The 15,854-nt window shown below is 43.1% G+C and overlaps 1 protein-coding gene across 1 annotated transcript; it reads left to right on the top strand.

Annotated features, from left to right (window-relative positions):
• The first annotated feature begins 2,454 nt into the window (after positions 1-2,454).
• CRABP1 (cellular retinoic acid binding protein 1) lies at positions 2,455-15,409 on the top strand. Its single transcript, XM_082061035.1, has 4 exons — positions 2,455-2,574; positions 3,122-3,300; positions 5,939-6,052; positions 15,080-15,409. The coding sequence occupies exons 1-4, from the start codon at positions 2,505-2,507 to the stop codon at positions 15,128-15,130; spliced, it is 414 nt and encodes a 137-aa protein (XP_081917161.1). The 5' UTR covers positions 2,455-2,504; the 3' UTR covers positions 15,131-15,409.
• Positions 15,410-15,854: the final 445 nt, after the last annotated feature.

The raw sequence follows: 15,854 nt of genomic DNA, 5'->3' as shown, positions 1-15,854 counted from the left end.
ATCTGCCATGGAGTTAGTATATCTGTCCTTCATCTGAGTGATCCAAGACATGCAGGAAACTAATCCTAGTTCACATTCTGTCTCCTTTTAATTTTTTTTAAATTAAAACAGTGCTATATTCTTTATGGTTATTACATCCCACCTCTGTTTTCCTTTCCTTTAAGCTTCTTTCCATATTTCTTCCATATCTTTTTCTTCCTTTTCCTCCTTAAAGTTCACCATGCAAATGAATCTAACAGCATTGAGCTAACTGATATGATCACAGCTTGTAAAATAGAAACTCAGTTCTTACTTTTATATCCTTCTTATTATATGCATAATTAATTGGTGTAACCAGTACGTAAACCATGTGAAATTTGTTGCCATTTAAGTTACATTTTACTCTGTTGCCTTACCAGTCTAAATTGGGATTTGTATTCCGCAATGCAATGGCACTACGATCCACAATATTTTCATAAAACAAGGAATGGAAAAACAAAAAGACGGTTTTTCTCACTGAGCTTTAGCTGTCTCAAGGGACTGGAGTATAAGAGTTTTTTTGCTTTAAAACTTTTGTTGGAGTGAAGTTGCATTCCTTATGAATTTGGAGTTCAACTCCTGCTGACTTTCAAATTAACTAATAAAGCCAGAGAAACATGAGGGCATATTTTTGAGATAGGAGGGGGGAAACATAAATGACTTAAAAGGCAAGGGAAGAAGCATACAGAAAGGATACAAAGAAAAATGTAAGCCAAAGGGCAAGGGGGGAATGGTTGGTGATCAGTTCAGCTGCTGTGTATACACGAAGAGGTGCTGGTGAGAGGGCAGACGCTGGCTCTGGCGATGCCCGTGCCTGTCACCAGCCTGCGCTGGAGCAGTGGCCCCTCAGGCTCCAAGAGGGACAATTCCTTCTGCAGTCTAAATTCGGGCTCTGATTCTAATCAGTTGGTGAGTCCACAGTGTGCAGCGCTTGAAGGAAACTGCTCCTCTGTATAAATAAGGTGTGAACATGGACACATTGTCAGACAGAGCCAGTCGGACACCCCAGAGTGTATCTGGGATTTTGTTTTAGAAACTGTACTGTGTAGGTGGATTGGTACTCCATGATCTTTAAATAAAACCAGTAGAAAAAGAGTGACTATTAACAGACAAATATTTGGTCTGCTCTGTGGTTATTACTCAGGTAAATTTTTTCCTGGGATAAGAAAGGAGAGCAAATTTCAGCATATAGGAACTGGAGAATGCTGCCTAACATACGGCTCAAGTAACCCCCAGACCTATACATTTTCCAGAAGTGAACACATTTTATACATACCTCAAGTAACCAACTTGTTCATTTTATAGAGTGAGTCTAACAAGTGAAGAATGATTGTGAATTTACCATGAAGCTGGCTCAGCAAAGGTTTTCCTATAATTAAAATACATCTGGCTTTGTTCTGAGTGGGAAATGTTTTGAGTATTTCCTTATGCACAAGAGCAGCAGAAAAACTCCATATGCCTTAATCCATCAAATTCTGTTCCCCTTAATCTTGTGGATAAATCAGCTGCAATAAGGAACTTTAATCTGGCGTCTCTGACCCGAAACTGTGGGATTCAAAGTAAAGATGATGGAAATAGTGATGGAAAGCCTGAAAGGCACAAAGCGGCACTCAAAGCTTTAGGACACTGATGCTAATTTAAATAAGTAGGAAATAGCTTGATGTGCTTCTCCATAAAAGTTTGTGACGGCCATGGGCACTGCTCTTTCTGAGGCAGTAGGAATACCTTCTGGTTCTGCTGCTATATCCTCCAATTGTGAAGAGTGCCACAGAGCAGTAAGGGAGCGTGTGGCTGTGACTGGGGAACCCTATAGACATTGTATATGTCTTTGTGCTTCACCCTTCTCAGAGGGGCAGACTTGGATCAGGGGACAGTGACAGCTTCCTAACAACAATCTCTTACCCTGGCGAGGGCTGGGCTCCCTGCCATCTCCTTGGCCTGGTGGTTGCCCACATAAGCAGCGCTGGGGCAGGTTCGTGGATGTGTGTGCCCACCAGGCTGCGAGGTCTGTGTGCTCCGGGAGCTCGGGGCATAATCACTGCTGAGCCTCGGTACTGCCGTGGTGGGGATCAGTCCGGCGTGAGCGCGGAGAGGCCGCTCTGATTTGGATTGCCCTCTTCCTTCCCTGCCTGCCTCTGAGGCCTTCCTTTCATCACGTCCTCAATTGTGGGACAAGTGACAATCGGGCTCTCCTTCCCGGGAAGCCCCCGGAGGCAGCTGGTGGGCTGCAAGGCAGGTGGGCAGCGGGTGATGGATGGCGGGCTGGAAGGATGGACGGACGGACGGAGGGATGGACGGCGGGGCCGTGGCTGGGAGGGGGCGGCTGTCTGGCGGCGTGGTGCCGGCCCCGGGGGAAGGGGTGGGGGGCCGGTGGGTGTGACCCGCTCTCCCAGCCTTCGCCGCGATCCGCCCCGCTCACAAGGTGCTTGAGCCGGAGCGAGCAGCAGCGCCGCGTCCCCGCCGCCGTCCGCAGCGCCCGCCTCGCCATGCCCAACTTCGCCGGCACTTGGAAGATGAGGAGCAGCGAGAATTTTGACGAGCTCCTCAAGGCGCTGGGTGAGGCGCGGGGGAGCCCGGCGCAGGGCAGCGGGCAGCCCGGGGTTGCGGCCCGCGGGAGGGGGACACGGGGAGGGCGGCAGCAGGAACCGCGCTCCGGTGCGCGGAGCCTCCAGGGCCGGGCACCCGGGAGAGCTCTGGGCGGGGAAAGGTGCGAGCCCTGCCCGGGGAAGGGCGATCGCGGGCACGGCGCGGTCGGAGCTTCACCTGCCAGCGCCGGTGGTCCCGCCCCCCGGGATCCGGGCTGCCCCCGGGATCCGGGCTGCCGGCGGGATCCGGGCTGCCCCCGGGATCCGGGCTGCCGGCGGGATCCGGGCTGCCCCCGGGATCCGGGCTGCCCCCGGGATCCGGGCTGCCCCCGGGATCCGGGCTGCCGGCGGCTCCTGCCCCGCTGTGCCCGGCGATCCCTGCAAGAGCCCGCGTTTGCCGCCGGTGCAGAGCTCCCCGTCGGGCGGGCTGTGCGGAGCCCCGGCGGGTGGTGCCGGGCGAGCTCAGCCCCCGGCACGGCTGGCGCCTTCAAGCTCTGCTTCCTCCCCGCTTCGCCCAGGTGTCAATGCCATGCTCAGGAAGGTGGCGGTGGCTGCCGCCTCCAAACCCCACGTGGAAATCCGCCAGGATGGGGACCAGTTCTACATCAAAACTTCCACCACTGTCCGCACCACTGAGATCAACTTCAAAATCGGGGAAAGCTTTGAGGAGGAGACGGTGGATGGACGAAAGTGCAGGGTAGGAGGAGACCTGGAGCATGTGTGTGTGTGTCTGTCACCAAGTTGTTTTTAGATGGAACAAACACTTCTGCTGCTAGTGTCCCCAGCCAGTGGCATTGCTGCCTGTCACGCTCTTCTTCCTGGAAACATTCTTTGGGGGTTCTTGGTAGTTATCTCTCTTGTCTGACATTATCCCGCTTGCGAGACAGGGTAAAACTGAACTCTGGAGGCAACAGAGCATGGCAGGTCCCAAAGTTTGAGTACCTGCTTGCCAGCTCTTTGCCTGGCAGGGTTTGTCCAGCTTTTTTTGGCTCCCTCTCCCCTGGAGACCTCAGCTGCAGGTAGACTCTCCCCAGCCCCTGTCCCTGATGGGGAACAGTGGAGCACAGGAAACCTCAAGAGTCAGGTTTAGTGCACAAACCTGACATAACTTTTGTCTTAAACTGTATCAGCTGAGTTCACAAGCAGGGCCACAGATTGTTGGTAGTTTGGGGCTGAAATCCTCTTTCATTCCCTTGCAAGTGCATGTCTCCACTTTGCTGATCAGGTAAGTCTTTAACAGTGTAAGACAGACTTTCAGGTAGTGTTATACTAGCCATAATTACACCATCTCGTTGTGCAGAAGTGCATTAGAGGGCATTCACTGGAGTGTTTGGGGCTTGATTCTGCCTGTGAGCCCCTGCTCCTCTATCTTTGGAACCACTTGTGTGGCTTTGGAGGGGGCTTTCCCTCGGCAGCATCTGACCCCAGCTTCTCACTGGTGTGGATACTGAGGATCCGGGGTATTGGAGAATTGGGCTGTGATCACGGCTGTCTTTTGAGAAAAGGTATCAAAGGCACAGGTTTGTTATCCTTTCCTCAGGCACTTTAGTCTCACACTTACAAGGGAAGTATATATAAAACACTTATAAAAGAAGTATGAATAAAGAGTATCAGAATGTAGTTGCGCATGAGAACACAGTTTTTAAAGTATCATATCATGATGATGAAATAACCTTGGGCCAGGTTCTGAGACCATTTGCACCACTAAAAATCCAGAGCTTACTATCTCCAGTACAGTTGCTGTGAATTTAAATTTATGAAAAAGGGAGGCAGATTCTGGGGGTCAGCGAACATTTAGAACATCCACTTGATCTCTAGGATGAATTATTGTACATATAACAGTTTGGGAAATGTTGCTGGCTTTATTAATTGTCTTGTTCGGCAGAAGTAGTATTTTAGTGTCTTCATGCATAATGCATATGCAATAAATGTGACCCGCTTTCTTGAGAAGGATTTATTGCTGCACATGGAGAAACAATAATTACGGCTGTAAGCTATGAAGGTTGGAAAAATCTGAAAGAAATGTGTTTTGTGAAGTAGTAAATTTTTTCCATGTGTTGTGAAGTTATTTATAGTCTACTCTCAGGAATAAGTTGTACTGCTGTGTGTATATAACCAAGATGTGGCCACAGAGCAGAAACTGACAGATAATAAAATAATACTGCAGAATGTAATTTGCAATATCTGGCAAAACTGCTGACTGGCGATAGATTTTGATACACTTTCTGGGGTGGAGGGTTTTGTTCTGCCAACTAACTTCACCCATTGTTCAGACAGACAAAGAGCGAGTCATATGTAGTTGTACTGCAAGGCATAGCTTCTGCAACTGCCGTTTGAGATGGCTTGTTGGCTTGAAAAACCTATTGTTTTGAAAAAATATTTATAACATAAGCAGCTGATTTTAAATCAAAGTAAAGGTTTTTTCCTTTGGAAGGTCTGGGAAGTGTTCACTTGAGTTTATGCCTACATATGCACACACACACGTATATGTATATAATCACAGCCTAATGAATGTCTCCCGTGTGCTAGTTATAAAGTGATTACTTGTACATTCATTACAGGGCATCCTCCTGCACAGCTGTTCCATTGCATTGTGGAATAATAGTTCAGTGCTAGAATGAAAAGCAACAGTCAGGGCTTGTCTGTTTGTGAAGCTAAACAAAATCCTATGTGGTTTTTTGCTATTGTTGTTTTTCAGTGGTTTCATAGTAATAATTGAAATGCTTTGAAAAATGCCCGAGGGTATTTCAGTCTCCAGACCCACAACCTTAAAAAAATGTAAAATCACAAACATTAGAATTCTAACAAAGTTTCTTTTAGTTGTGATTTATTCTGGTTTGTTGGCACAATAGTTGTTTGATATACAGTTAACTTGGCACAGTGCCATATAGCATTAAAGGCTGTAAGTGACATATACTGCATTATTTACGACCACAACATGATACATATGATTCTTTCAGATCAAACCACATGTGTACAAGGCTGCTTGGGAATGTAGACACTACATTATCAAAAGTTTCTAAATTATACTTTTGGATATGAAGCATTTTATGAAAACTAGGTGGCTTTTTAATTTGGAAACAAAAGTGGATTTACACTGAAAAGACACATTTACAATTACTTCGTTATTAAAATATACCTATTTCCCAAATGCCCCCTCATACCTTAATTTTGATTTCACCGCTTTCCACTGATGTCTTTTTTCTCTTGCCTTAATCTATGTGTTGCTCCTTTCCTGCAACAATTATTCTCACTACTGCTCATTGTTGTGTCTCTGCCTCATAGCTGCTGAGGAATATAATTAATGTTATTCCTAATGGTTTTCTTGCCTGCAGAGTTTGGCCACTTGGGAGAATGAAAACAAGATCTATTGCAAACAAACTCTTATTGAGGGAGATGGCCCCAAAACTTACTGGACTCGAGAATTAGCTAATGATGAGCTGATTTTGGTAAGAACCTTGAATCCACCCAATACATGCACCATATTAACAGGGTTTTGTTACCATGTAGTATGACTTAGTATTTTTCCGTACTTATTTCCATCTGGAAAACTACCATTTTCATCATCCTCTAGAGTACGATTCATACATCACTTTGTTTTCTCTCTCTCTTTCTCTCTCTCTCTCTTTCTCTCTCTCTCTCTTTCTCTCTCTCTCTCTTTCTCTCTCTCTTTCTCTCTCTCTCTCTTTTTCTCTCTTTCTCTCTCTCTCTTTCTCTCTCTCTCTCTTTCTCTCTTTCTTTCTTTCTTTCTATTTTTTTTTTTTCCCATAAGAGCAAATGAAGATATCTGCAAGTTCTCACTTGTATTTTATTGCTATAACGTTTGCAATACTTTTACTGGTAGAATGATCACGAGTGGGTCACTTCTGCCCTGTAAATTCACACCACCACCGAAGAATTTGCTTGATTTTTTGCAGATTTTCTCTGGTGAAAGTGAGATCAAGGCATTTGACCGCATTTCTGGGGAACCTCCTTTTTTCGGCGTGTGCATAATATGTTGCTTTTTATCCACAACCACGTGGTGCATAGCGGGAAAGATGTGGCATGTTGTTAGCATGCTCTAATCTCATTCTGTTTATGAAGAACACATAATTCCTTGCCCATCTCGGCCACCTTCCCCAATTCCTCGATCACCTCTGAATCCAGTTCAGAATGACCTTCATGAGTTTCTCAGAAATACACCAATTTGCTGTCAGCCGCCATCCCCAAAGTCCTGTGTGAGCTTCCCCATGGCAGCAGGTTATGGTAGGGGGGTGTCTGAGCAGCACCTCTGCAACTGCCTCGCCACTTACGCCACAAATCATGTGTGGTTTATTTGTATAGTACTTATTCCTTTAGAGATCTCTTCACATTAATGAAACAATATCCAGAGCTGGATAAAGATACAATTTTTCTGAGTTACAAGTAGCACGGTTCAGCTTGAGTTCAGAATCATTTTATTGTACATGTTCTTTCTGGTGAATTCTCGATAAATAGACTGTAACGCCTCATCAGTTTGGGCATGGAGGACATGCTGCTGGAGCGATGGGTAAGAAAACATCAAAGCAGGCAGGTTTTATTTCAGACTATCACACTAATTTAACCTCTGCACTTAAAAAAACAAAGAGCATCCCCAATGTTTCTCTAAAGCAGTTGGAACTCTGTTTTTAAGATTGCATCTGAAACAAAAACAGGACCCAAACCTAACCAAGTATAAACAAAAAGCTTTTAAAGTGTTAATATTATTCCAGACATCTAGGAACTGTTCACCCGCCCCTTATGAGGAGGTGTGTGCTGTTTAGTGAAATCACACTGGCTTCTGTTGAATGGATACTCCAATTCTGAATACTTTCTTTTGATTCAACCACTGAAATTCTTTATATTATAAAAAAACTTTAGGAGGCAAAGTACTTTGATCTCTGCTTCACATCTTTATATATTACGCAGTGGACAAAATGTATTCTCAACTATCATTTTTCCAGCTTTCTAACAATCCATGTCTGTAGTTTATTATTTAAGGAACAAACTAGTGAGGCAGCTGTTAAACCAAGTGAACTGTTCCGAGCAAAGCAAGAAAGCCGGTCATAATACCATTGCCTCCTGCAGTCAGCAATGGGAACTTACACAGCTGGGGAAGTAGAATGAGGTTGGCTAAGAAACCAGAGCGACTCAAAGATTATAAAGCCATCTAACCTTTTTGCTTGTATAATACGGTCTGTTGAGCTTTTTTGAATTAATTATTTCTCAAATTAGGATATAAATTAGGATATAAATTAGAAAAAGTTCCTTCTTAGTAAAATATTTCCATTTATAGGAACTCAATCACAACTTTTGATAAGTTGTTTTGCTGGTTAATTTCCTTGCCATTAAAATACACACAGTATTTCTAATCTGTATATGTCTAGATTCAACTTCAAGTCATTACATATTGTGTATAAAAGAACCTAAATAATATGCCTAAAGTTTGTTATTGCAAATATTTCTCTTAACAACACTGATCAAGCCACCTCTTGGAAGAACCTTCTTGTTGTTAAGCTAAATAACTGGAAGATCTTGAGCCCTTCAATATAAAGCAAGCTTTCCTTGAATCATTCTTTCAGTGCTTCTGTAGCCCAAATGTATCCTTTAACTTTCTGAACTATGAACAGCAGCACTGCACATACTGTTTTGCTAGCAATCACAACTGTGCTTGGGTTGTTCATCACTTCAGTGAAGAAAGATTCAGCTTCGATTTTTTTCCTTGGATCTGAGTCTACAAACCCACACCTACATCTTACTCCTTCAAAACTAAGAACACAGGGAGAAGAAGAGGTCTTCCTTTGTCTTCACCTGTCTTTCTTCTGCCATCCTCCCAGCTTTTTTAGGGTTCTTTAGGACCTGGAATTCATTCTCATTCAGTTTTGCTGCCCATATCAATTCAAACATTCAACAGTTTCCATCTTCACGCTTCTCAAACCTACCTACTTAGATAAGAAGTATTTTCTGTTCCTTTACTCTTTCTGCTGTGCTTTGGTAAACTTGCCCTATTTCCATTCTGGCGGAGGGCCTTAAATAAGCAGAAGAAAACCACATTCTTGTGAACATCTAGATGTCTGCAGCTGGGAAGCTGTCTTTTATGGGGCAGAGCTTGTGATAGAGCAGTTTAGGAACTCTGTAAGGCTGATACTTATTCTCATAGTCACTGTTCCTGTTTCTCTACCCAAAGAAATCTTTCAAGAAGTCTCAAGTCTCCTTAGCTACTACATGCATTTGCAGAAGAAATCAGAGAAACTCCTACCCCATTTGGAAAAAGTTGCAAGAAGGAATCTAAACTGTGTTAGACTGAAGCATGAATGGAAAAAAAGGCTTAGGGCAACGGGCAGGGGTAAGGAATGAGTTTTACTCTCCTAACGCTGGCTGCATAAATGCTGGAGCTTTGCCACATCATTTTGATCTAATATGCTGCGTTACTTAGGGGGTCTGTTTGTTTATGACATTTTGCTAGTGGAAGGGTATCTTTTTTCCCCCAACACAGCACATTAAATAAAATGCATTTATTAGTACACATAATTAAAACAACAACAAGAAACACCACAAAACAAACAAGCCCCACAAAACCCACAGTGTTGAATTGCCATGACTACCACAGAGCTAAAATAGAAACCATATTACTGGATAATTATCAATCTTTCTTGCATCCTGGCAGAAGAATTCCTTGTGTTCTTCAAATATATTCCCTTGGAGCAACACCATGGTCTTCTATGTCACATCATGTCCTCTGGTCCACAGATACAGGGAATAAACTATTTGGTTAGAAAAGGTTTTCTTTACCTTCAGGTACCAGTTCAGTTTGCCTTTAGTTCTCCTTAGCTTCTTGCAGCATGGTGAATGAGATTACTCTTATTAGTAGCATAAATACATTGGGCTCATACAATGGCAGATATAGGTGGAAAGTCCTGTCAGAAAAATAGTCCTTTCAGCTAAGTAAGGGAAGAAAGCTCTGCTTTATAGAAAAGGTGCTGGGAATGTGTTAGAACATTGCAACTATTTTCATCGGTGCTGTTTATTCTAATCTCATCTGATGCACTTGCTGGGATTTCAGTGCTGCTTTTTTAGAAGTACTGAACAATGCAGATTAAAAAATGACATAGAATATGCAAGCAAAGCAGGGTGAGAAGGAAAGCTCCCTATCAAAGTCCACATTTGCTCGTCTTGACGGAATCTTTATATTGTGTTGTACTTTAAGACTGTAATGCATAGAGTCGAATATCTGTATTTACAACTGCGCATTCATAAACTATACTTAGATTAGCACTTGAACAATCAAGAGCAGTATATAACACAAGAGTATATGTTTCCTTTACTTGTCTGAAAATTAGCACCTGGGATTAAGTCTATTGTAATACGCCTTTTCTTCCCTTTTATACTCTATAATGTTTTTGCTGTTGCTGTGTGTTTTTGTCAGGGACATTAATGAGCTATCAATCACTTGGGTGAGCCAGAAGAACAAAAGGGCCGCTTTTTACAAAGTTAAAGGATGCTGCTTCCAAATGTTAGCTATTCAAATGAGAAACATTTCTAGTCAAACTTTATCTGCATTGCTGCTTTCATGGCTGCTCGTGCCTCTATAGATTTTAGTTTAATCTCTAACACACAAACATTTTAAAGTGGATGATTACTGAAGAGTGGCTTTAAAAGCAGTTTCAGACCACATTTTACACAGTTCACGTATCACACAGGGGTTCTCAGAATCTATTCTAGCAAGGGTCAAAGATCAGAACATTAAGGGGAGGTTCAAGCATGGTTTCTATTCTACATTCCCTCCCCAGAAAAATCGTGCTGTACTTGATTAAAACTGGTGAACTGTGGAGCCTGGACAAGTGAGTGAACATTTTTTAAACGATATTGCTGGCTTCTAAAATTAAACAGATTGGGTGAGAAGGGTCAGTGCTGATTTGGAAAGATACTTTGCAGACAAATGCTGAGATTTGCAATGTGCCTAAGCCTTGTATTGAATGACGTTAAACTACCTAGGTGTTTAACTTTCCTCTAGTTTTTGGAGAATGATCTTAAATAAAATCAGTTACCAAAAGGGGGGTCTACTCATACTGAGGTCAGTGGGAGGTTTTGCTGCTGACCTTGTTAACACAGCCTTGATAAAAGCGCAGAAGCCCGTAATAATGCGGACATATGTATTGCATAGCCCTAATGCTTTAATTTACTTTTTGCCACAAGCACATTTACAAGGGGGCTTAGAGATCTGCAGCCTCTACTCACTTGTACAGCGTGGTCTGAGTCCCGTCCCAAACATGTAAGCAGAGAAAGCAGCCAAAGCCATTTGCATCTTGGATGCATCTGATCTCATATATAACATCTTATAATACCAGTTGGAGCTTAAGTGTTTTCTGTGTGCTCCTTTTCAAGACTACTACTACTGGGAGATACCTTTGTCTCTTGTTCTTACCTCTGTCATTCATTTGCTGCATGACTCTGAGAAAACTGTATAAACCAGCAGTTCTCAAATGCAAGTACCAGCATTTAGGTACCTTGGTAAGTGACCTGATTATGCATGTTCCTGTCAATTGACATCCTGCAGAAAGTGAGGTTGTATATTGGGTGATTTGCTATTATTAATATCCAGCTTGGAAAGTGTGGGCTGTACCTTGTGTGACTACAGCCCCTTAGTGATCAGCCTCTTTCATAACACTTTATGGGAGTCAGGAGGAGAAAGGAAATACGCAATATGCCTTTACTGTGACGATTTATACCTTTGTTCTGGATAACTTGGAAGTTTGCATGTGGACAAAGCCTTTTCTGAGGATTCATTTAAGTAATGTCATCTCCATTTGTTTGCTCATGTATTCTGTCTTCCTTTGGCAAGTTGCCTCTGCAGGCTGGTCAGTCCTGAGCAGATAGCGGGATTTTTGCACAGATGGGCAGAAGTGATCTTTCCCAGGTGACTGTTTCGCTGACAGTCTTCCTGATAATACTGTGTGCTCCACTGATCACAAAGGCTCCTCAGCAAATGTTATAATGTTTATAAAAAAGGCCTTCAAAAAGCAGTTTTACTCATACGGTCATATATTACTGCCCTGTAATTCTCTTTTAATCTCTAAGGATGTCAGTGTTCATCAGATTTTGAGTGAATTGAGAGAGGTCAGTTTATTGGATTATCCCCCTGTGCAGGGCTTTGTTTGCAGTTTGCCTTTGGACTCTTACCTACAGATTATGACAAGCTTAGTGAAGAAAACAATTCTGTAATTTGCAGTCATTGCACATTTAAAATCCTATTTTAGATTTAGATAGAAGCATCGCCTTGTAGCATTTTGATAAAGTAAGTGGGACGTTTGCAAGCTGATGAGAAGGCCCTGTTTAGAAATCCTGCATCTTCTCATTAGATGTGAATTGCAATTTGGTAGTGCTGCACGTTTTTTCAGTCGCTCTGGTGAAACTTCACCACCAAATAGCCAGGATTTCTTTCTATTAGGAAGTTTTGCTCCTTTGGGTCATGGAAATCTTTAGTCTGTTTGTTCTGATATCTGCTGCTTTGTTTAGCAACATTTAGTGGACTTTTATCAACAGTGCTAGTAAGTTACAATAAATAAGGGAAACACCTTTTACGTAAGTCCACATTTAAGCCATGTACATAACCATGACAATCAAACCCAATGGAATTAGGTCACTAATAATGTGAATGGGTATAAGGTATAAAATCTAAGCGTATAAAATGCAGCTTATTCCTGAAACAAGTCAGAGGCCATTATGTTAACCTAAGCTGGGGCTCCAGCCAAAGGATGCCTGGCTGTTTGAGAAGTGCCCAGTTGCTACATGGTACTTCAGAGTTATTGTACTGGGCTTTGCATTAAATTTCTCTCTTTACAATCTAGATTTAAAGATATTATTGTGTTAAATTATAGTATTTTTCCGGACTCTGAGACTGGTGTGCTACAGGGAATGACAATCCTTGTGTATAGCAACTAAGACTATTATGTATTTGGGTTCCCCAGGTATGTCCAGGTTTTCTGCACTTAATTTTTATGCTGGCAGAGCAATTTGAAAGCAGCCCTTTGCCTGAGGTTTTCAAGAGGCCAAAAGTCCAGCTGGAGCTGGATGTGGAAAGTACAAACCAAAGCGTGTCCAGCTGCGGCTCTGTGAGTGCACAGCAGTCAGTCTGTGTGTCCGGGCAGTGGACTTGCTGCCTCTGCAATGCGTTTGAGATGCACCCTTGCTACTGAGCTTTCCCAGAAAGTTCCTATTTCTATTCTCTTCCTCCACAAATATTTATCTTTATTTTCACGCTCTCTCCTGTGGGTCTTGCAAGGAAGATGCAATCAGACTACACTGGTGTCTTAGGAGCAAACTCTGCCCAGGGGCGCAGTCTCAGAACTGGACACTGGAATTTCAGATTCTCAGACCTCCAGTGGCACCCTGGGACAGACTTGCAGGATGGATCGCATCCATTTCAGTCTATTCTTCCCTGCAGTGCTCTCTTGCAATACAACTGCTGAGCTGTTGTGAGAATAACTGCTGCTGCACAGGTTTAGGAGGAGTTTGTGTCTTGATTTCCCTGAAAGAACAGGGAGAAGTTTACTGGGGAGGTCACAAGAGTTTTGGCAAACTGCTGCTGCAGCCTTTCTCATTAGAACTGGCTAATGTGGCACCCACCCATGTCACCAGATGTGGCTACGTAGCTGTGCAGCTCCAACTCTCGGACTGGGTCCATGCCAGCTCTTGAGGAACACTGCACAAAGGCTGTTCTGCTATTCCTTCTGATTTGTGTTGAAATAGCAGTGGGGGACCCAAGTGTCTCTGTGCTTCACAGTGCCTGAATGTACCATAGAAAGACAATCACTGTCCCAGTGACCTTCCAGTTTCCACAGACAACCTCAAGCCCTGGATGCTCTTGACTCTGACTTGCTTTCTCTGGCAAAGCTCCTGCTGAAATAATTTCACCTTTGTGTATAACTTTGGAAATGTTGAAGGAAGCCATAGTAAGGCCATCTGCAGCTGGTGCTGTGGGCAATAGGGAACTACCTGCATCCTTTAACATACATTTTCAGGCATTTTCATGTATAATTTAAAACAGTATGTAAAGATTGATATTATAAGCTCTTCATATGCATAAAACCAAAGCCTATATCTCCAAAATACTAACAGACTTTTCTCATCAATAAAGTGAACAAAATATAAGCCAGAGTCAGTCCTAAAGCCAAGTCCTTTCAAAGAAGTGCTAGCCAGAACAGGCGTAGAAAGCATTAAAACAAATAAAGTCCAGCTGAATTTTCATAACACACTGGGGTAGGTCTTAATTATATTTTTCAGTGAGACCTTGGCAGTTATTACAGCCAAACATCCCACCTCACAACTTGTTCATGGTGAGCTTGAAACTGTCAGTGTAGCTGAACATGCAGTTTTTTACAGTCAGTATTTCCTCACTCTTGCACCCTTTATTTTCTTCACATTTAATTGCTTGCTTAGATTTTAGCCTGCCAGGCCTGAAATTACATACAAACACTTGGGGTTTTAGGTGGCTTTCTCAGACAGCTGCCACAACCACTGTCCTGCCGGAATGCCCTGATAATCTGTACCGCAGTGTTGCTGTGGTAGAATTGCCTTTTAAGTGCAAAACTACAGAGCAATTTAAAAAGTGCAGGCTCTCAGATGTATATCTGAAATTTTGTTTCAGTTGATGGTATAATATAGTTTAACACCAGCCCTAAGTATCTGGAAAATGAGGGTACTCTGAGGTACTGAATCTGGTCTAAGAAATGGGATGATAATGGGACATTATCATTATCTGTAGTAGTAAGTCTGTGGTTTTTGGATTTGTGGTGATCAAACATTTGTGAGATATCATAGGTGGTTAGTCATGTTAAATGAGTTTATCTCCACTACATTTTTCTCCATGTTGTGCGCTCATCTCAGACCCTTATCATAACTAACGAATTCCCTAGTTAAGGTGACAGTATCCTGAAAGAAGGTTGTGACGACGCTGCCCACATTACAGCTTGGGGGAGAGGGTTTTGGTATCCTAGCATGGTGTTTATAGGTTACAGGTATACATTCTCCGGGCCTTCAGCATTGCTTTGCTGACTTTATTTGAACTCCTCTGCTTTATACCTGCAAATATCAGAGAACACCTTTTGAACATCCCATCTGAATTCCACCCTCAGTGTTTCCAGTTCAAAGTGCTGCAACTGTTTCTAAATACAACAGCACATTCCAATTTCCCTTTCTTTTCTCATGTTTCCTTATAAATGCATGCCAAGAAACTATAGAAAAAGGGAATGTCTCCATCATTTATCATTCTGACAAAATTCATCGTGACTTGGAAAAAAGGTCACTTACATTGCATTCCTCTTCCAAAATTACTCCTTTCTGTACTCTCATCTGTCAAAAGATGTAGGAAAATGTATTTCTGCTGTAGCACTAGCTACTATGGTAAAAATAACATTTAAAAATGGTGTTATACGTTTGCTGGTTCCATCTCTTCTGATTGATTTCTATTTCTTTTCCAGACCTTTGGTGCTGACGATGTTGTGTGCACAAGAATTTATGTAAGAGAGTAAAAACATCCATTTTCTTGTCATCTGGGATGAAGTGGAGAACTGTGAAAATCCCCAGTATAACGAGTATCTGTGTGTGCTGTTACTAATGCGGTGTTGTATGTGACCATGTGTGTTATATCTGAACCCATATCCTCTGTTAAGTGTATTTTGCTTTCATTTGTCATCGCAGACACTATTCCTTCCCACTTTTATGCCGTCATTTTCCGTGTCTGCTTTGTATTTTGTAGCTGTCACTTGCCATGGTTTCATCAATTATTAAACTTAATTGGGCAGAACTCAGAGCCGGTTTGGGGTGTTTTTAATAGAAAACCCAGCAGTGCTTTGGTGAGGGCTGAAACGCTTTCCGCCCTCGGCGGCAGTGAGTGTGGAGTTTCCCGGCTGCCAGGGAGCACCTGGGGCAGCGCACAGCGCAGCGAGCGCCTTGCGGGGCGCTGGCGGAGCCGCAGCCTGCTCGCCCAAACCCAGAGCTCTGCTCCTTCCCCTCTTGCTGTCCTGTCTCCTCGGGACAGCTGGTGGGGAACGATTCCTGTGTCCTGTGGTTGCTGGGACTGCGATTCAGCAGAACCAGACAAGACCAGGAGAGATCTTCACCCTTTCTCCCGCTGCGCCTCTGAAGAATGCCCAGACTTGCCCTGTTGAGATACCTGTTATCCAAGTACAAAACCCAGCTGTATCTAGAGCACAAATAACATTGTGATCATGACTAAAACTTATTGTCATCACC

Source organism: Streptopelia decaocto (genome assembly GCF_964273445.1).
Source record: "Streptopelia decaocto genome assembly, chromosome: 9".
Taxonomy (NCBI): Eukaryota; Metazoa; Chordata; class Aves; order Columbiformes; family Columbidae; genus Streptopelia; species Streptopelia decaocto.
This window is presented reverse-complemented; position numbering and strand designations above follow the sequence as displayed.

Excerpts from the sequence above, each read along its gene's own strand:
- CRABP1 (XM_082061035.1), top strand. The coding sequence starts at position 2,505 with ATGCCCAACTTCGCCGGCACTTGGAAGATGAGGAGCAGCGAGAATTTT. Across the intron at positions 2,575-3,121 it reads CGAGCTCCTCAAGGCGCTGG|GTGTCAATGCCATGCTCAGG; the intron begins GTGAGGCGCGGG and ends CGCTTCGCCCAG. Across the intron at positions 6,053-15,079 it reads CTAATGATGAGCTGATTTTG|ACCTTTGGTGCTGACGATGT; the intron begins GTAAGAACCTTG and ends TTTCTTTTCCAG.